The sequence below is a fragment of the Anguilla anguilla genome, chromosome 9 (assembly GCF_013347855.1).
Source record: "Anguilla anguilla isolate fAngAng1 chromosome 9, fAngAng1.pri, whole genome shotgun sequence".
Taxonomy (NCBI): domain Eukaryota; kingdom Metazoa; phylum Chordata; class Actinopteri; order Anguilliformes; family Anguillidae; genus Anguilla; species Anguilla anguilla.
The window spans coordinates 38,951,571-38,974,415 of record NC_049209.1 but is presented as its reverse complement, the minus strand read 5'-3'; the positions used below and the strand labels follow the sequence as shown (position 1 = coordinate 38,974,415).

General features: G+C 39.7%; 1 protein-coding gene across 1 annotated transcript in view; it reads right to left on the bottom strand.

The window, feature by feature from the left end:
• Positions 1-473: 473 nt before the first annotated feature.
• Positions 474-22,845, bottom strand: part of LOC118235605 (gap junction delta-2 protein-like) — a 36,587-nt gene continuing 14,215 nt past the window's right edge. Inside the window, exon 2 of the mRNA XM_035433121.1 lies at positions 474-6,156. Coding sequence (XP_035289012.1) covers positions 5,314-6,156 — 843 coding nt within the window. The 3' untranslated portion in view covers positions 474-5,313. The remainder of the gene's footprint in view (positions 6,157-22,845) is intronic.

Below are 22,845 nucleotides of genomic sequence, written 5' to 3'. Positions count from 1 at the left end.
TACAGTAGCATACACATTTGCATTCAGGCATTTAGAACAGGAGCTTAAGTACTAATTGTCAAAATGTTAATTGTCCTTGTTGTCATATTTGTATTTTAGAATGTAGGGCCAGTTGGACTTTGTATAAAAACCCAGTAAATATTGTTCTAAGTCAGGAGTCTCCAATTCTGGTCCTGGAGAACCACAGGGTTTGATGGTCTTCATTGTTACTCAGCACTAAACTGATCAACGGAAGCAGCAGATTACACTGTTAAATCATCTGCCCTGATTTCTTGAGTCTGAATTGATTACAGATTTTAAGATGCTTACAAAAGCCAGCTGACCTCTGCGGCTTTCCAGGATCAGGGTTGCTGACACTTTCTGATAGTTGGACACTTGGAGGTTGGGGCACTAGGATATGGCAATGTGACTAAAATTGAACAACAAAATTATACTGAATAAGGTCGTGAACATAGCAAATGCAGACACGGCAATCATTTTACATATCCTCATATTTTATTCTAGGAAGAGGAACAGTTCTGAAGATAGGACAACATTGCAGCATCCACTCGCTCTGGTGCAAACTTCAGCTCAGCCTCTGTGTCTCTGTTGTTTGTGAAATGAGATCTGAGGATTAGCTGATTAAATAATTGCCCATAAAGCCAGAGTGATTGTAGTTCAATCACTTAATTGATAAAGGATTATAGGGTGAGCATTGGGATATCCAGGCAGCCTCGTTGCAGTATTTTACTGCACCCTTTGGGCTGTCAGGACATAGCTGAACATTTTGTCTCTCTATTTATTTAGGTTTTACTGTAAAAAATCATGCAAATTCTATCCATATTCCATGCACTAAGCATAGCACTTTTTTCAAAATCCTAAGTTAGTACCATACATTGCATATTATTTTAGGCCAGGGAGGCCAGAAATTTTGCTCTGAAAAGCATTTTTTAAATTTCACACCTATTCCCAAAGTTCTGACTTGAAAAGCGTACATTTTTACATTTAAAAAGACCTTAATTTTTCTTATTAATTTACAGTACTGTGCAATAAAAATGAACCAATCCATAAAACCAAGTTAAAGAAGTTACATTGCATAATTTCCTTTTCATACACATAATATGTTATCCTAAAATGTTTAAAAAAGGGCTGTTGACATCATGAAGAGCAGTACAACTAGCCCTGTACTACTTTCAGCGATAAGACTCATGGAGGGGGGAGAAGAGAGAGGAAACAGATGGAGAGTGCATACCTCATAATCAGGTCCCACATTTTGTTGAGACCTCATTAAAGAAATCAAGAACAGAGTCCAACTGAGTCACACACCTGCTGAACATAGGCAGCACCCACTGGGAGGGGTCTCATCAGGACAACGCACACCTGGTGAGACAAACATGAGGATCACTTGGCTATGGTCCTCTGTGGCTGTGAATCAAACCTGGCTCTTGTTTCAGATAGACCCCCCGGAGTGCCAGTTTACCTCCATCAGTGAGACAACAGGAACAGCATCGAAACCTGTGTATTTTGATCTGTACACAAGTCAGTTTTCTGATATGATCTGGCACGACACCTTTAGAAAAAACATCAAACATTGCATTCAGTGCTAATGTTTGAATATATGCTGAAATTCATTTGAGAGATTTCAGTGCCTGACTTCCAGGCATGTTCAATACCTGATTAATTTATTTAGATAATTCATTTTTTGTCATTGCTTTTCTTTCAACTACAGGAACTCACACTCAAGAATCTCAAGTAAACACTGCTCTTACCGGTCACTGGCCCTGTCAGGCCCTGTTCTCTGCATTATCAAATGACAATAATGTCATGTGATTGGTGCGAACAGTGCAGTACAAAACAGAGTCGTGTGATTGGAGCAGAGAGTGCAGTAAAAAAAACAGAGTAGTGTGATTGGAGCAGAGAGTCCAGTGTAAAGTAGACTTGTATGATTTAAGCTGGCAGTGCAGCATAAAACAGGTTCTTGCTATTGGAGCAGTAAAACAGCTTTTTAGCCCAAACTAGCAAGTCACAGCAGGTTTCTCAGTACCCTCATCCCTGTGTGTTCTTATGGAAATACATGTCATAAGTGGTCTCAGTGTCACAAAACCGACGAGGTACTTTTAGCTCTCATCACCATCTTTCATCTCTCTCGCTCTTCCCCCCATAACACTTCATCACTGAACTCAAAGGTACATACACATCTGTGTGTGTGTGTGTGCATCTGTGTACATTTGTGTGTGTGGGGGTGGGATTTGGTAGATGCGTATATACACACATATATATATGTGTGTGGGTGGGTTGAAATTTGGTGTTTATGTATATACAGTGCAGTCCAACATTATTTGGACAAAGACAATTTGTATAATGTTGGCTCTGTATGCCAGCACATTTGATTAGAAATGAAACAGTACATATGAGATTAAAGTGCAGACTGTCAACTTTAATTGAGAGCACCATCCATATTGGGTGAAACTTGGAAAGGAATTACACCCATGATTATACATTAGGTAATTCTCCATTTTATGGGACCAAAAGTAATTGGACAATAGGCTGCTGAGCTGTTTCTTGGCTAGTTGCATGTCATTGCATCATTAGTTCTTGCACAAGAAAGCAAAAAAAAAGGTCCAGTTAATTTTAGGTGGGGGATTTGCATTTAGAGTCTGTTAATGTTGTCTCTCAATATGAGGCCCAAAGAAGCGTCGATGCCAGTAAAGCAGGCAAAGAAATCTGAATAAATCGATCAGAGACAGCCAAAACAATGGGTGTGTCGACATTATCTGTGTGATACATTGTTAGGAAAGAAGACCGCACAGGTGAGCTCAGAAATAGCGAACTGACTGGGAGACCATGGTAGACCAAATAATAGTTTGACCGAAGAAAAAGCCTTTTCAACCCCTGTCAAACCAATCAAAAAGTTGTACCATAGTGATGGTGAGGAGAAAAATGTGGAGAAAGAAAGTAACTGCTCAAGATCCAAAGCATCCCCCTCATCTGTGAAACATGTTGGATGTAGTGTTATGGCTTGGGCATATATGGTTACCACTGGAGCTGGCCTACTTGTCTCCATTGATGTAACTGCTTACGACTGCAGCAGGATGAATTCTGGAGTGTATGGAAACATCTTATCTGCTCAGATAAAACTAAATGCCTAAAAACTCATTGGACAGCGCTTCACCTTGCAACTGGGCAATGAGTTTTTCAGGGCCAAACAGTGGAATGCACTTAACGGGCTAAGTCAATCACCCGAGCTGAATCCAAGTGAACATCCATTTCACTTGCTGAAGACAAGTCTGAAGACAAAAAGCCCTCTACCCATACAGTACAGGAAGTGCAGAGGACTGCAGTACATGCTTGACGGAGCATCACCAGAGAAGATAGCCTGTGGCTGGTGATGGCCTTGGGTCACAGGCTTCTGCCAGTCATTGAATGCAAAAGATTTGTAACCAAGTACTAATATGACCACTTTATTAAAGTGTTAATTTGTCCAATTACTTTTGGCCACCCTAAAATGGGGAAACAATTTAGAAAAAGGGCTGCGATACCTACACAGTTCACCCAAGATGGTTGTGAATACCCACAAATTAAAGCTGACAGTCTGCATGTTAACCTCATATTAACTGTTTCATTTCAAATCCAATGTGCTGGTGAACCAAACCAAAATAACAAAAATTGTGTCCCTGTCCACATACTTAGACTGCTCTGTATATACACATACACACACAGAAGGAAATGTTTCAGGGGATGAACCTAAAATATTTGGCTTACCCAATGAAGCACTTTTTTTCAGTGGATATATATTTGTGTGTGTGTGTATCCTCACTGCTGAAGAACTAATAGTGTACATTTCAGCACATGCTAATGCTAATGCTAATATGCATGTACAAGCACTTTTATGTGAACAGATCTCCTAGCTGTTTCCCTGGTGAGAAAAGAACCCCAGCTCAGCATGCTCGTTGCCGTGAAGGACAACACGTCATCAGAAACTGTGCTGCCTGCATCATCCTGCAGCATGCTGCATGCGACAGCATCCCAATGCAGCTGTGTAAGACTGGGAGTACTGAAAATTTGCAGTTAGGCCAATCAGTGCCCAGCAGCAGAGTTGGAGGCAGGGCCTATTGTATTGTGCTTTTGGGTCCCTCTTTTACAGTGCAGCTGCTTTATTGCATAAACACAGAAGCTTTTTTATAGATATTATTGCTGGGGCTACAGAGTCCTCCCAAAGTGAATTATCCAATGTCTGCATGTAAGAGTGCTACACATTAATCATGTACATGATTTCTTTTTTTAACACATGCCATTAATACACATCATAGGAGCAGGATGCAAATGAACAAAGTCTTTTTTAGAAATTATATCTAATGACACAGTCTGTCCATTCCATTAGTAGTTTGAAAACATGCTCTTTTCAAAAGATCATTCAAAATTACAAATTGTTTGGAATATAATTAATTTCAGACCAAGAACTAAACAAAAACCTAAACCACGTAGATACTGCAAAACCCATGGAACAGCACCCCCTCCCCCAACTTCTACCCCATTAAATAAATAAGATTTAATATATTGGTAAATTATTAGGTTGTATGTTGCCATTTAAATTATGGCACTAACTCTGGCACAGAAGAAATAAATATTTCTGAGTGCATGACAGCAAATAGTAAAGGAATCAATATGTTTCCTGCTCAACTGAAAAAGAAGAGCTGACTAAGATTTTAATTTTTAAAGACTAATGTAATCTCACACCTACAGAAAGACTCTCACAGGGAAGAGTGCTGGGGCAAGAGTGCAGGGGAGAGGAGCTATCCATTGCTCTTCTGTTCTTTTGTTTTTACTTTTATTCTCCAGCAGAGTAAAAGAACTGTAGTATTTTTCTCTGTGCCACCTGTGGAGGTATAGTGAGGAAGCGGATCAGACCAAATTCCCACAAGCATCTTCACTTGGACACAATCCGTTATCATGTTCTGGGTTACAAAAGATTATGATGCTGCTGAGCTACTATAATGGAAACACATCTAACAGGGCTTTTCTGAAAGTTTACTGTTTAAAGATTAAAAGAGAAACTTTGATGTTATGTGATTCATGAATGGTTGGCTATTTCATTTCAATCACTGTTCCACACCAGTGAAATAACTCCAGCTACCCTCATTATTTGTCAAAGAATTTCTGTCCTTTTGTCCTTCTGACTGCCTGAATTAACACCCCAGTACACTCTATTTATCTTGCTCATGTGAACTATACTGCAGAAATGTTACACCCACAAATAAATTAATTCCAGGCTTACAAACACGGCAGCTTGGAGGTGCGAACAGGGCAAGAACATGCCAGCGAGGAAGCAAGCCGTCAAACGTAAGCTGACTCACTGGACTGGGTCCGACCCAGGTTGGGAGCCTGGGACAGGTGAGAGACATCCTTTTTGCGCACCTCACAGATAGACTTGCGTCGTGCCTGTACACCACGGATGGCGGTTTTAATCTTGCGCCAACCCAGGTGGTTAAGCTCAGCCAAGTTGAGCAGCACGCAGATCCCGCTGACCGCAAACATGAAGACGAGAAACACTGTCTTCTCAGTGGGTCGCGACACATAGCACTCCACCTCCTTTACACAGGGGTAGCGATCACACTCAAACATGCCTGGCACATTAAAGCCATACAGGAAATACTGCCCGGCCAGGAAACCAATTTCCAGTGCATTGCGGAACACAACCTGGATGACATAGAAGCGGGAGATGCCCTCCTGGCGGCGCACCTTGGCGCTCTTGCCGTGTGTGAGGCCACGGGGTGCATTGGGTATCTCCTTCACCTCCAGACAGTCATGTTCCTCCTTGCCCCCACTCTCTGGGTTGTGCACCAGGATGCCGTTGATGTTGCGCAGTTTTCGGGCACCCTCATGCCGGCCGTGGTCCCGCTCCATGTAGGGGTGCAGGAAGGAGTAGCTGCGATCACGCTGCTTGGCGGCCTGATGCACGGAGTAGGTGATGAAGCACAGACTGGGTGTGCACACCAGAATGATCTGGAAGACCCAATAGCGGATGTGGGAGATGGGGAAGGCCTTGTCATAGCAGGCCTGGTTGCAGCCAGGCTGCATAGTATTGCAGATGAACATGATCTGCTCATCCTCATATACTTTCTCACCCACAATGCCCACAATCAGGATACGGAAGATCACCACCACTGTCAGCAGAATCTGCAAAGAGAGGAGACAGAGAGAAGGGAACACCAGAAAAGGAGGAGTGAGAAGAGTTTTAATGAGAAGAATGGAGGGACAGAAGAGGAACTTTAGCTAACGTTCTGCTACTTCTCATAAACAGTACGTACGCAGTGTTTGTATGCGAGTGAAATTCTCTTTCTCTCATTACCACAACAGCCACTATATTGTAGTCCCTAATAGTGTTTTTTCCGATAGCTAATGTTTACTTCGATACCGATACCAGTTTGATACCACATCCATACACGGTGAATCACTGATAACAAATAATTTTCATAAAATTAAATGTAAACTTAACATATCTTTTCACATATGTTCATTAAAGGGATATTACACTTTGGTATAACATAAGTAATTTTGTGGTGGCTACACTGTTGTATTTATAGGACGGAGTGTGGCAATAGGACGGAGTGTGGCACAGTGGGTAAGGAACTGCGCTTGTAACCGAAAGGTCGCAGGTTCGATTCCCGGGTAGGACACTGCCGTTGTACCCTTGAGCAAGGTACTTAACCTGCATTGCTTCAGTATATATCCAGCTGTATAAATGGATACAATGTAAAGTGCTATGTAAAAAGTTGTGTAAGTCGCTCTGGATAAGAGCGTCTGCTAAGTGCCTGTAATGTAATGTAATGTACACAGCAAGAATACTAGCAACATCAGCCGTCCTAGCTGACAGTTGACAGCATTGATCATTTCTTCCAGTTGTCAGGCTCCCAATTCCCTCCCACTCATTTCCAGGACCTCACTGAAATTAACATTTTTAAAACACAAACATACCGTATAGGATAATATATCAATGCAATGTTTTAGTTAATCAAAGGTATCTGTTTTGTGAGCTGATAAGCTGTATTCAGGTTTAGGTTAGTTATAAACATAAGAACTGTTTTGCTACTGGGGGAAAAATGAAGCCAACTACTACTGCAAATAAACTCACTTTGGATAGTGTTTATCATGCCAATTTGTGAAAACATCAAAAAGATTTAAAAATTAATAGCTAACTTCATCTGCAAGGACCTATGTCTTTATAATGTGGTTGAAAATGAGGGATCTGATCACATGGTTAAAACTATGAAACTACAGTACGTAACTCTACTTCTTCACATTGCTTCTTCACAAACAAAGCTGTGTCAAACCTGTACAAAGAAGTAAAAGTGCAAGTCGAGGAGGCCCTGAAAACAGCTGAAAGAGTTGCATTTACTTACAGGTATGATGGTTTTGTCATGAGGGCTATGGAGTCATATATCACAATAACAGCACACTACATCAAGCACAGGTGGAAAATAGAATCTAATTTCCTGCAAGCCAGAATAATGAGTCATGCTTCCCATGTTGTCGACATGCTGGAGAGGGTCACAGAAGAGTGGAATATTGCAGAAAAAAATCCTGGCAATACTGTCTGACAGTGCTGCCAATATAGCTTTTGCATGCCAGCTAGCCACCTACCAACATGTCTGTCATTTTGCACAAACTAAATCTAGCGTTACCAGTGCACCCTGAAACTGGTTGCTCTTGCTTGGCTTCCTGGAAGAGTGAGGTGGATTGAAACATTTTTGTTTTCCCAGCACACAAGCTGAGAACTGATGTTTCAGTTTGCTGAACCAGTGTGAACAATTTTCAGCTTTTGTTAAACACATTTTATTATACATTTTAGTTTCACCATGTAGAAATCACAGAACTTTTGTATAAATAATCCCCCCATTTTGTGGCATCATAGTGTTTGGGACAAATGGCGTCACAGGTATTTCTGAATAGTCAGGTGTGATCAATTTCTTCCTTAGTGCAGGAATAAGATTTCAGCTTTTTGTTGGCCTTTGCAGTCTGTTATAGGTGTTTTTCAACATGAGGCCCAGAGTTGTGCAAATGAATGTCAAGGAAGCCATTATGTGCCTGAGAAATTGAAAAAAAAGAAAGAAAAAAAGTGAGAGACATAGGCCAACCCTGAGGCTACCCAAAACCAATTCAGAACATCATTAAGAAGAAAGAGGTCAAAAATCATAAAGAGCTTGGTAAGCCAAGCTTCTATAGTTGATGACTGAAGAACCACAATGAAGAAAAACCCCAAAGAGCTGGTCGGTGTGGATATGTCAGTGACTACAGAAATACAGAGCCGACAATGCATGATGTAAACCACTAGTTTGCTGCCAAAATAGGATGACCAGGTTACAAAAGCTAAGAAGCACCTAAAAGTGCCTGCAGAGTTCTGGGAAAAGGTCTTGTGGATAAATGAGACTAAGATTCACTTGCCAATGGGAACAGCCCAAGATCCAAAGTACACCCCTCATCCTGTGAAACATGGTGGGTGGGGCGTGTTATGGTTTGGGCTTTGCTGATAGCAACAGCAGATGAATTATGAAGTGTACAGGAGCCTGCTTATCTGCAAAGGTTGAATCAAATTGCCTCCAAATTCATTGTATTTACTGTAGAGGTCTTCCTTGGTGTACCAGGCTCTTTGTGATTTCTGAGCTCACCAGTGCTCTTTCCCCTTAATTATTATTATTCCAAACAGTTGGTTTGGTTGGCCTAAGGTTTGGCCTATGTCTCTGATTGTATTTTTCTTATTTGTCAGCCTCATAATGGCTTCCTTGACTTTCAATGGCACAACTCTAATCCAATAATGCCAATAGCAGACTCCAAAGCCAATCAAAAGGCTAGAATCAAAACTAATACTGAAAGCTCTTTGGGGCATAGGAGCATGATTGTATTGTAGATTTAAAATTTACAGATTTGCTCCCCATTTTGTTTCAGGGAATAATAATAATAAATATAGCTGCAAGCAGCAATGAAGGAGCCAAGCACTACAGGGGCACCAGGTAGACAAGTAATCAGAACAACCCCTGAACAAGACACCAGTCCATCACAGGGTGAACAGACACATTGACACGCACTCTTACACTTACAGCTATGGGCAATATAGCATGTCCAATTGACATTACCTGAATGTTTTTGGACTGTGGTAGAAAACCAGAATACCCAGAGGAAACCCACATGAACACAGGGACAAGGTACAAACTGAACACGGACGCCCCCCAACTTGAAACCTCCATATTGTTAGGCAGTAGTGCTACCCATTTGCACCACTGTACTGCCCCCCACTACATATATGTCAAGCTTAAACATAAGCAGTGCCATAAAATTCAGTGTGCCGTCTTGGAGCATTGCAATAAGAAGTGCCAACGCTGTTGGAAGAGTGCAATTTTTGGGTATTTGAAAAAATCATGGGAATAATGGCAGAGAACATACCATAACATATGACCCCTCATTTTTCAACACCTTTTTTTGGTAAAAGACTTTTTGAAGATCAAATCATAATTTTTTAAGAAATTAATTTCATTTGACTTGAATTTAACAAAACACACTGAATAAAATAAGGTATGCTGATATATTTTCTACATGTTTTAAATTAAATTGTCACATTTAAAAGAAAATAAAATGCAATCACGTTTTCAAAACAAACTAAAAATAAAAACAAACTAGTCTACTGGGATTTCTAATACCATTGAACCATCTCCTTGTGAAAAGCAACCATTTTACAGATAAATGGCACCATCTGCTGTTGTTAATGTATAATGACATTAAAAAGTCTAGTCCCCCACTTTTCAGATGCAATTTCTGAAAAAAAAAAAGAATGCCGTCTTATATTCAGGCCATTACTTTAAGTCCAAGTGCTTCTTCAACACTATTTAGTGTATTCGTTGTGGCAGTAGGTCAAAAGGTGCAGGAGATGTGCCCATTTTAAGTGCTACAAACTGATCATTTATAGTTTTGCTTAAAATTCAAAATGGCAGATAATCTAAGCAACATGGAAGTTATGGGTCCTTGGGGCAAATGTGTTCCTTATGCGTGCAAAATTTCATGATTCTAGGTCAACGGGGCATGAGATATGCCTGTTCAAAGTTTGGCAGTTTCAATCGCTTGCTATAGCGCCCCCCCTTTGGCCAAGCGATGTGAAATTAGTTTCATGGCCTGTTGGCATAATCCTCTACCATTCTGCAAAGTTTTGTAGAAACCGACCAGTCGGTTATAGGGGGCTGCCATAGACTTCCATGGCAGAAAGCATTGAAGCATTTTTCAAAAAAGTCTAATTTTCAGAAGATCTAATGGGCAGAGCTTATGGGTCCTTATGGGAAACGTGTTACGCTTGACGAGTTTCACATATGTCCAAAATTTCATGACTGTAGCTCAAATGGGGCAGGAGATATGTTTGTTCAAAGTTATCTAAAAACCACACCTATTAGCTCATGATAGCGCCACCTATGGCCAATCGGCTTCATATTTACACCCTGTGCATTTGGAGTGCCCCTATAGCAATGTGCCAAGTTTTGAAAAAATTGGCATAGTGGTTATGCCTAACCCGGAAATGAGCTCTCTAGTGCCACCATTTTGTTTGATCGGGCCAACAATGGAGGGTTAGCCTCCACTTATGTGTGCTGATATGCCTAAAAAGTTTTGTGGTGTTAGGTCAAACTGAATTTATACACATTTATCTTAAAAGTCACGCCCTCCACAATATTCATTAGCTCATAGTGGCTATATCATTTGCCCTAGCAATTCTGTGAATAACTTTTGGTCAGAACCGTCTGTAGATGATACGTACCAAATTTGGTGGTGATAGGATCAACAATCTAGGACTAGTTTGCAAAAATAGGTTTTTTGAAAAATTCAAAATGGCAGAAAATCCAATATAGCGGACTTTAACGGCAATGGGTGCATCGAAATGACCCAAGGATTCAGGGGGGAAAAAACATCACAACCCTAGGACAAACGGTTCAAAAGTTATAAGCAAAAATGTACCTTGAAATTTGCCCTGTTGGTGGCGCTACAGAGACGGATGGATTGACCCCAAATTTGATGCCTGGATACATTGGACTGTCCTTTATCAATTTGCCAAATTTCCTCAAAATCCACCAAGGGGTTCTATGGGCCGCCATAGACTCCCATGGCTGAAAGTATAATAATAATACTAACAATTACAATAGGTGCCCAGCACCTTCAGTGCTTGGCCCCTAATAATAATAATAATAATAATAATAATAATAATAAAGAACAAAAACAATAATGCTGCTTAATATAACCGCAAGCAGTAATTAATGGGGGTTCAAGCAGTTTGTGGAAATGAAAAACTTTTAAGCTGTAAGCTGTCTCTTTAAACAGTCTGGAAGATTCCAGAAATTGATGTAATGACTTTTTAGAATCTTTTATTGGCCAATTGTCATAATTAGAGTTAACTGGGACTTAATTGGCACCTGTGGCTGTATTTTAAGGGCCTACCTTTAGAGCCACTGCCTTTTTGCACTTGATACCATGGGAAAATCCAAGCAACTCAACCAAGATCTCAGAAAAAAAGTCACAAGTCCGGTTTCTCCTTAGGAGCAATTTCCAAACAACTGAATGGTACCACGAACATCTGTACAAACAATTTTATGCAAATATAAACATCTTGGGACCACACAGGACACTGCGTTGTTCAGGAAGGAGGCACAAATTAACTCCCAGGGCTTGAACACACTTTGGTCTGAAAAAGTTCAACTGGACCCCAAGATAACAACAAAGGAACAGGTGAAAGAGTTGGAAGCATCAGGTACCACAGTATCTACATCCACTATTAAGAGAATCCTACATTGCCATGGCCTGAAAGGCTGTCGCGCAAGGAAGAAGCCTCTACTCCAAGCCGGCATTAAAGCCCGAATGAATTTTTCTGGTGATCACCAGGATGAAGGCCTTTTGGAGGAGTGTTCTCTGGTCTGAACTGATCCCATCCCAACTGTGAAGCATGGAGGTGGCAGCAGCATGGCGTGGGGTTGTTTGGCTGGAAAAGGGACTGGTGCACTTCAGAAAATAGATGATATCATGAGGTAGGAGGATTATCTAGAAATACTGTAGCAACACCTCAAGACATCAGCTAGAAAGTTAAAACTTAGTTGTAACTGGGTCTTCCAGCAGGACAATGATCCTAATCATATTTCCAAAGTTGTAACAAAATGGCTTAAAGCAACAAAGTGAAAGTATTGGAGTGGTCTCAAAGCCCTGACCAGAATCCCATAGAAAATTTGTGGACTGAACTGAAAAAGCATGTCTGAGCAAGGATGCCCTCAAACCTGACTGAGTTACACCAGTTCTGTCAGAAGGAATGGGGAAAAAAAGTATTGTGAGAAGCTTGTGGAAGGCTAAACCGAAGCGTTTGATTCAAGTTAAGCAATTAAAAGGCAATGCCACCAAATACTAACAAAGTGTATGTAAACTTTTGACCCACTGAAAATATGATATAGTACATAAAAGCTGAAATAAATCTGTCTCTTATTATTTTGAAACAACCTCTTATGGAAATAAAGTCGATACCCTAATTGACTTAACACGGGAAATGTATGGTAACATGAAATGAGCTGTGAAAAATTGAGTTTGAATGTCTTTAGCCTATTTAGCCTGTACATTTTTGGCCTCAACTTTATTGTTCATACTTTTTACAATGTATGGAATATATCTCTTGTATATTTTCCAATCTATTGATAAGATATTTTTTGGAATTTCCTTAGATTTTCTTGCTTAGACCTTTTCAACATGTTATCTTGGCTCAAAAGTTCCAGAACTTCTAAATTTTGTTCATATGAAATGCTGATGTCCATCCATCCATCCATCCATCACCCATACTCACTTATTCTTGGTCAAGGTCACACACACCATTCACTCACACATTCATACCTATGGGCAATTTAGATGAACCTAAGATGCATGTCTTTGGACTGTGGGATGAAACTGGAGTACCCAAAGGAAACCCATGCAGACCCGGGGAGGACATGCAAACTCCACATAGAAAGACCCAGGCTGGGATTCAAACCCAGAACAGTGCTACCCACTGTACCACCATACCGCCCCGCTGATGTATTAATTTTGGTTTATTGTAAATTAAATGGACTGCAGCATTCGGAATGAGCTGGGGGGACTGTGGCACATGCAGGGCAAGGAGAGAGTTTCAGCAGTCTAGTTGGGGCAGCACAAGGGCCTGAATTAATGAGCCAGGCACTTGTGTAGTAAGGAAAAGATTTTGTGGATGTTGTAAAGAAGAAACCACACCCTCATGCTCTAAATAAGCCACACCCTACCATTCACAGTAAACCATATTCTCTTGGTATTAATAAACTATAGCATGCCTTCAATTGTAAATTAAGCACATCTCATGTTCTAAATAAATCACACCATCCTGTTCTAAATAAACCAGGCTTATGGCTTCTGTGTTTTGTATAAATATGCTTTGCAACCTTATTTCTTTAATGAAAAAAGCACAAGATTGGCAGCAGTATCTGGCAGCCTTGCTAAAGCCCTGAAGAATGCATACATACCCCATCTGCCCATTATTACACACAAGTAGCTGGATAATACTTATTTTGCCTTTATTTTTATTCATAGTATCATAACATGACAGTGATTGATTGTTTAACTGTTTTGTGAAATAAAAGCTGTAATGTTTTGGTGGAGATTCATCCCACTGCCACACCCAGTAGTCAGAGCATAATGCAGCATACGTTTAGTGGTTATTAATAAAAACTGGTCTCAGATTAATATCACTGTTTATGGCCTTCACATGACCATGCAGGTCATTGGAATTGACGCAAGCATAAATCTGTTAGCTGTTAGAACCAAGGCCAACTGAGGGGGGATTCTGCATTTCTCCCTCCCACACCAATCTCCCATGGGCAGTTACCACGGAAACTGCATACTTAACCGCTAGGATGAGGGGAATGGAAACGATAGGGGAATGTGGCACTGTGCCGATGCAGATGTCCTTAGCCATAAGCAATGCAAGAGACACCTATTGTGACCGCAGTCCTCCATTTTATATTAAAATGAATTTGCATCTATACGCACGCTTGTTATCACCACATAAGGCTTTTTGCTGCAATCCCCTACAAGTGCTTTGCAAATGCAGCTAGCCTTAACAGTCTACACAAAAAATATTTTCCATAATTTGAAAGCATTTCAAAGCTACACAGCACATGCAACATACTACACATGATCAGCAGCCATAACAGATTGTTCAAAAGCTGAAAATGAACAAACCTACGTATGCAGATGTTGTTGGTTTGATTCCAAGTTGGAGCACTGCTGTTCTACCCTTGAGCAAGGCACTTAGCTTGAATTGCTTCAGTAACCAGTCCAGCTGTATAAATGGATTGTACAGTATATGTATATAAACATTTATTCTATGTCACTCTGAATAAGCGTGTGTGCAAAATGATATAATGTAATATAATGTAAGCAACCATGCCAAAATAACATGTATATATAAACACACACAAATATATATATATACATCCTCAGATATCTGGAGAAGAGTACATATTATTACCTCCAAATGTATGATTTTTTTCGCCCTTTTGCTAAAGTACAAGAATGCTCATGAAATATAAACACCATATTGCGGCTATGAAATGAAAGCCACTGAGAAACATTTATATTTATACTTTGCAAAAATGTATACAAAATCTCAGATTGTGCTTATGATGATACTGCATGACTGCCTTTCAAGTACTCAGTCTGATTGGTGCTGCTTGTTTACCAGAAGCTTATTTACGGTGGAACAACAAATTGCCAGTGTGTGAGTGGTCACCACAGAGCCAGATACGATATATTTTTTTCCAAATGCGAGTGTGAGAAGATGGGGGAGAAGGCGCATCCCATGCGGATATTCATGGAGAGAGTGACAGCCAGACAGAGAGAACAGAATAGGAGATGAAAGCCTAAAGAACATACCCGATGATGAAGAAAAGGATGAGATGAAGAGAGAGACAGGAGGAGTGGAGAGGCAGTATGAGGTTTTCTGGGAAGTAGCAGTGAGAACCATGTGTTTGCAGCTTTAAATATAGCAGTGTGATGCTGGAGGACTGTTCACACAGCACCTGGGTCCTATGCGTTCACCAGTCTATGCTTGTATGTGTGTGAATCTGTGTGTTTCTATGCATGAGTGAATTTCTGTGCATGTGTGCACCTTTGTGCTGTGCCCATGCACATTGGTATGCAAGTTGTTTTTAGGCACAGGCAAACTAGGTGGTTGTCTAGATCGACAGCACCTGGGAGTGGTGGCAACGAGGATGGAGAAGAAAAATATTTAGATCAATTTATCTGACGCCCATCTGCTTTCTATGTCCCTCAAAGTGGAGTCCAATGCACCCATTTCATTTATAAATGAACCAATGTTCGCAATATACTGCACACCTCACAGTTTTGCTCAAATTGACCTATTTTTTGGAAGGTAAAATACCATAGAGCTGAATGCATATTTTCAGTATTGCTTAGAGTAGATTCACTTGCAGAAAACTGAAGTACATTTAGCTACCTAGTTACAGTTCAGCCCAAATAACATAATTCACCATGACAATGACCTAATTTAACCAACTAGCCTTCATCTCATTATTAAATGTGTTTATTAAAATATTTTATTTATTTTATCACCATTCTTATAGCAAGTGCATATATATATACAGTGAGCTCCATAATGTTAGGGACAAAGACATTTTTTTTCTTTAGCTCTGTACTGCAAAATTTTTGAATTTTTTAATGAAGCAATTCACATGTGGTTAAAATGCACATTTTCAGCTTAAATTTTTTTAAATTTTTAAATGCATTGTGGTTTCCCTATGTAGATATTAGAGCACGTTTTTATGGAGCTCACTATATACCTAGAACTCTTCATATCACTCCGCAGAAAGTGCCACAGCTATCAATTTGATCATCGTCACTTTAACTTGAGAAAACCAATAAATATGCCATCATACACACTTGTGTTGCCTAGTAAACCTAATCGGTATCACAGTTGTTACTGTATGACTTATGCTAGAGTCTCAATTAGATGTCGAGGAGGAAATGAATGTTGATGACACTGACAGTGTTGGGAGAGTGACAGTGGAACTCTTCCTGCTGTCAACACAGTGGTTCTGTGTACAGCTGTTCTGTCAGGAGAGATTCTCAATGCAATGATTTGTAAAGTAGGAGCTATCCTGTGTTTGTGTGTTTGAAAGTATTTCTCAGAGTTTCCAGAAGTGTTCCTTTTCCCAGGGCTTAGAGTGAGCTCTGATTCCCCTGGATGGTGTTATCAGCAGGCTCTGCACTCAGCAGTAGTACTGGGATTTTCTATGAATTTCCTGCAGGACTTGAAGGCAGAGAAGTAGCTTCTTATTATTCATGCCAATCAGGTATAGCCATGTCACAAATTGTAATTGTTAGTCATTGAGTCATTGAGTTCATTTTTGAAGTGACAGTGTGAGCTTATGGAAGGATGCTATGTGCTTTGAACATTGTTGAGCATAGTTTATCAGCATGCTCTTCCACTTAAAATATGAGAGAACTATAAGCTTTAACAGAGGTAAAATTGTTCAGTACAAAATAAAGAGCACAGAGGCCAAACGTTTACATACACCTAAGCTAAAGACATTCAAACTCAATTTTTCACAACTCCACACATTTCAAGTTACCATACATGTCCTGTGTTAAGTCAGTTATGGTATCTACTTTATTTCCAAAAGAGGTCATTTCAAAATAATAGCTAAGAGACAGATTTATTTATTGTGGAGGTCCACAATTTTTTTTTCTGAGGTCTTGACTGAGTTGCTTGGATTCTCCCATGGTATCAAGGGTCAAAAGGCCACAGGTGCCAATTAACTCAAATTAAATTCCTAATTATGACAACTGGCCAATCAGAAGCTTCTAAAAAGTCAAAAATCTTCCAGACTGTTTAAAGAGACAGTCAACTTGGTGTATGTAAACCTTTGACCTACTGGAATTCTGATATAGTGATTTAAAGCTGAAATAAATCTGTCTCTAATCGATTGTTTTTGTGAAAAAACTGAGTTTGAATATCTTCAGCCTAGGTGTATGTAAACTTTTGGCCTCAACCCCTTACATTTTAAAGTTTCTATGAGTCTTAGGAACTCATATCTGGTCATCTGTGACTTCCATGCCAACAAGCTATTTTTGAAGGCTTGTCAGAAGAAAGCCAATACTGTCAAAAACCACAAATATAAGCACCTGAAATTTGCTGAATTTCATTTAACTTTGATTAGAACCTGGTTCTGTGGTCAGATGATTGAACACTAGGGCTTTTTGGTCAAAAATAAGGGTAATTTTGTCGTGAAAAAGGAATGTTCTTGCAGATAAGAACATAATACCGACTGAAATATACAGGTGGATTAGTGATATTGTGGAGCTGTTTTGCTACCAAAGGCCTTGGGAAACATGGCATCATGGAATCAAGTACCAGGAGATTTTAGACCAAAATCTGGCTGCCTCTGCCAGATGGCTGAAACTGGGTTATGGTTGGATTTTTAGTACGACGATGTTTGAGCATTCCTCTAAATCCACAAAATGGTATTCTTCTAAATCCACAAAAATGGACCACAGAATCAAGCTCTTGCAATGGCCATTCCGGTCCTCTGACTGACACTCCCTTGAAAACCTGTGGGGTAAGCTGAAGAGGATAGTCCACAAGTGAAGAACACAGACTCTGAAGTATCTGCTGAGATTCTGCATGGAAGAATGGTCTCAGATCTCATGCTATGTGTTCTCCCACCTCAACAAACATTATAGGAGAAGACTGTCATCTTGGCAAAGGGAGGGTGCACGAAGTATTAATACAAGGGTGTCAATAATTGCAACACAAGTTTTTTTCTTATGAACAGTGGCATCATAAGTATTTCTCATATTGCTGAGCATAGAAAATGTTAATAAAAAATAATTTTATCCAGCATTGTATATTAATTGGGACCGATTTATTCATGTTTATTAATAACTGGCTCATTGTGCCATTTTGGAGCTCTTACCAATGAATGCTGAACGTAGCAGACAGGTGATCACACAAGACTTTTTGATGGGATAGAGAGAGAGAGAGAGAGAGAGGGAGAGAGAGAGAGAGAGCAGGGCACTCACTGCTCGCACAGATCAGTGCTGTCTTTTCAGCTCCCCTGTGCATGCATTGATTGCTGTATGTGAGTGATAAGACAGGCACTTTTTTGTTAATGACTAACATTAATAATTCATTTAAATACTATTGTAGTAATATGATTAATAAAGAAGTTGTTGGGTTTCTTTAGTTAGCAATATTATATATACAGGGTTTTTTTCCCCAGAAAGCCGCTACAAATAAAATGCAGCGAAGTGAAACTCAGCCAAGGGAAGGTGAGGCCCTGTTCCAGTCTGAAAATATGCTTGCTTCTTCATGCTCACTTTGCCCTTGATTGGAGGAGGGAATGCTCAAAGTGACCCAGATGTAAGATGGCCACCACAAACAATGGTATTCCAATCCAAAATAAGCATCCATACTCCCTCAATCCCTCGTTATTCCTTCCTCCAACAAAGTCAACAAAATACATCCCTCCAAGTGGTGTTATTGCCCAGAATGCATCGCGCTGCTCCCTTCATTCTTCTGATTTCTGTTTTAATTGACACTATCTTTTTTTCTCGGTAGAATGTCGGACACTTACAAGTGTAAGAGCTGTAACTATAAATGTTAACCTTAGCTTTCACATATTTCATATTGACAAACCATGTTATTTTTTTGGGGAGAATATCATTTTTGCAGGTATGCCCCATACCTATTCAGTTCCCGAGGTTTCCTACAGAAATAACCACATAAGCAACATACACCAAATCCTAGGCTTGTCTTGGTGTTTGGTATAACCTGGCGGCATTGGCTATGGTGCACACACCTACACAGATGGACAGGTGACAAATCAATGAAAAAACCTGAATAAATGAGTGGAGAAATATAACAAATGCAGATACTTCCATACAGGTATACTGCATGATACAATTAAGCTATTAACATCCTATCATGGTCTGCGGCAAGGATAACAATGCTGAGCAGGACCAGTTGACCTCGATTTTGAATAAAGAGGAAAAGACCTAAGAGACGTTTAAAGCGGGTTCATTATTGGATGGCAGGAGCTTCAGTCACAAAGACAACTCAAATGGCTAGTGTTTCAATAGGAACAGTGACTAAAATGTCATCTGCATTTAGATCTATGGGCCAGAGGGGATAACTAATAAAGCTGAACATGAATGAACATTAAGGGCCATATTTTCGAAGGATTTGTGAGGCTTCAATGTGACAAATAGCATGTATCCACATTTACTAAGGTGCCACACTAGAGGTTTGCACTGGAAAAACAAGAGAAAATTTGTGTGTTTTGATTAAAGCATATGTATTTTAGGGTGTTCTGATGTTAAGCCGCAAAAATATGGGAGGAGAGAAAGGAAATGTATGCATATGACCTGCTAAAGGTGATTTATTATGGCTGGGGGCTGTTGCAGGAAAGGTAATTGCATCTGTTTTTTAAGTTACTGTCTTTCCAGCACAAAATCAGCGTGGCCATTTGTAAGAGGAGACATTGTCAGAATGTTAGAGTAGGGGAGAGTTGGCGTATATGTAACAGTTTTCAGATTTAGCTCTTTTATTCATTAAATGTTTAGGCTACTGTGAAATGTTACTTCAAACAGCTTTGATATATCAGTAGTCATTAGCCGTTTCAGTTACATTTATAACTTAATTGAGTCGGATACAATTAAAACCAAGGTCCGATGTTACATTCATATCACCTACTCGGTATGAGTGTATCAGAGGTGGGGGATAACTGTACCAATAAATGAAAATGCCCAATAATTATCCTAATTCACCTTTTTCTGGCATATTCTAACAGTATTCAAGAAAACACAATTCCATTGGTAACGTAAGAGCAGCCACATCCTAAGATTATGAAGCATGGGGCTTTATTCACGAAAAAAGTGCATAAACATTGACGCACAAAAGCAATTTCGTAACTTACCATGAAGTGAGTTGTGCTAACGTCCAACAGATGAGGAAAGCTGGTTTTGTTTGTTTCACCCAAGTAAGATTTTACAAAGCAAAAAACCATACGGACCTGTCATATTATAAATGCCTGTGACCAGAGAGCTGTTGCTTTTCCATTTATCACAGCATCCAGAAGATGAGGCTATGTCAATACAGCAAAATTAGCTGAATATATTTAACATTAACACTGAACTAACTTAAAAAGTTAAATTAATTTCAGTGAATTTATTTAATAAATATTGGGGGCGACATAGCTCAGGAGGTAAGAGCGGTTGTCTGGCAGTTGGAGGGTTGTCGGTTCGATCCCCACCCTGGGCATGTCGAAGTATCCCTGAGCAAGACACCTAACCTCTAACTGCTCTGGTGAATGAGAGGCATCAATTGTAAAGCGCTTTGGATAAATACCATCCCAATCCTGCGAGAATACACTTTGAAAACCATACTAACATTTCAAGGATAGGTAACTTTTTAAAATGATGCATTATTTGATTTATTGCAAATAGAAATAAAGCCTCATACCAAAAATGACTGTTTTTTGTTTTACTTAGCTCGCTAAAAAACAGATTTTTTTTTTTTAGAAAAATTTCCCACAAAGGTCATCATGTTGCTCTCTTCCTTTGGGAGGCGGTAGATGACTGAATTGCACATGTACAAACATGCAGTGGCTACGACAGCTGCATTACATTTATGGCGACTCTTCCACTGTTTGCAAAAGGAGAGAATCTTCAAAAATCTTTTTAAAACACGACTCCATCTTTAGAAACGGTTGCCAGTTAAAGAAGCTGAGAGACGATGATTCTGGAGGTGGTTGGCTATTGCAGTGGGTCCCAACCTCAGTTCTGGAGTACCCCTGTGTATGCTGGTTTTCGTTCCAACCACAAATGCAATTCCAGAATTATAACAAGTTGTAAATTTTTCTTAATTAGGTGCTCTTTGTGTTCAGAGGGATTATTTACCCTCTTCAACCACATTATGTCAGAAATAGCTAAGCTTTCCATGCAGAATAAAATTCCCATGTTCACGCTGTGCTTATTGTGCTACATTGCAAACAATTACATTAAAAGGTAAATTATTTTTAATGGATCAAATTAAAGACTGAAGGGAGTCAATAGGCTTCTAATTGGTCAAAGTGTGGACACCTGGCCACTAAAACTAACCATCTGGAAGATAACAAAGTGTTCAAAGACAAAGCGAATGATAATGAGCCAAACCTGCATTGTGTCAATAAATTTCAGGAAATTAAACGTGATGCTACATGTTCAGGGGTCTATTGATTAATCTCAGTCTTTCAATTGGTCCAAAAAGTTTGTTACCTCTTCTATGTAATTGTTTGCAATAAAGTACAATAAGCACAATATGAACATGGTAATTTTATTGTTTATGGCAATTTGTGACATGATGCGGCATAAGTGGGTTAATAATCCCTCTAAACATGAAAAGCACCTAATTAAGGAAAATGAACAACTTGTTAAAATTCTGGTATTGCAATTGTGGTTGAAACGAAAACCAGCATACACAGGGGTACTCCAGGACTGAGGTTGGGAACCACTGGGCTATTGGGTACGGAATTAAACAACTTGAAACAACTTGCTTTCCTGCAATGCGTAAGACACACCTTAAATGCCAGCAATGTGTTTAAATGAACTCACTGCAACTGTGCTCATTTACATAACCAGTCTTAATAAATACCCTGCTCAATTGAAAATATGCGATGATGCAGAATTTTGTGGCACTGACTGTAATTTGCAGTATACTCAGTAAATATGGCCTAATGGCGTCCTCACTAATGTTGCATCTACAATTTTCTGGGCAAGTGAAATAATGTAATGTAAACTCTTTTTTCAAGCTTTGACTTTCATATAGGCTAGCACTGCTAACTGCTGTTAGGCCATAATGATCAGCGCTATGTATGGATGAAAAAGGGTGAGGCTTTTAATCCGAAGAACACCATCCCAACTGTGAAGCATGGGGGTGGCAGCATCATGTTGTGGGGGTGTTATTTAGAAATACTGAAGCAACACCTCAAGACATCAGCTAGAAAGTTAAAACTTGGTCACAACTGGGTCTTCCAGCAAGACAATTATTCTAAGAATACCTCCAAAATTGTAACAAAATGGCTTAAAGACAACAAAGTGAAAGTATTGGAGTGGCCATCACAAAGCCCTGACCTGAATCCCATAGAGAATTTGTAGACTGAGCTGAAAAAGCATGTCTGAGCAAGGAGGCCCACAAACCTGACTGAGTTACACCAGTTCTGTCAGGAGGAATGAGCAGAAATTCCAGCAAAGTATTGTGAGAAGCTTGTGGAAGGCTACCCCAAGCATTTGATTCAAGTTAAGCAATTAAAAGGCAATTCCACCAAATACTAACAAAGTGTATGTAAACCTTTGACCTACTGAAAATCTGACATAGTACATAAAAGCTGGAATAAATCTCTCAGCTATTATTTTGAAATGACCTCTTATGGAAATAAAGTAGATACTCTAATTGACTTAACACAGGAAATGTATGGTAACATGAAATGTGTGAAGTTGTGAAAAATTGAGTTTGAATTTTTTTAGCCTAGGTGTACGTAAACTTCTGGCCTCAACTGTAGCTTTTATCACAAAATTTGCTTGAACAGATCAAACCTGAAAAGGCTATGGGGAGACTGGCCTGAAGGCTCTGATGCCAACAATAATAGGAGGAACTTGGTGGGTGGTACATTTCCTGTGAGCACTTAACCACTTCCTGAGAGGCCACACGACCTGTGCACCACCTAGAGCAGGTATAGTTGGCACTAGGCAGATAGTTATGGTAGGTCACTTATGACAATTCAAATGATGATAGTGTAA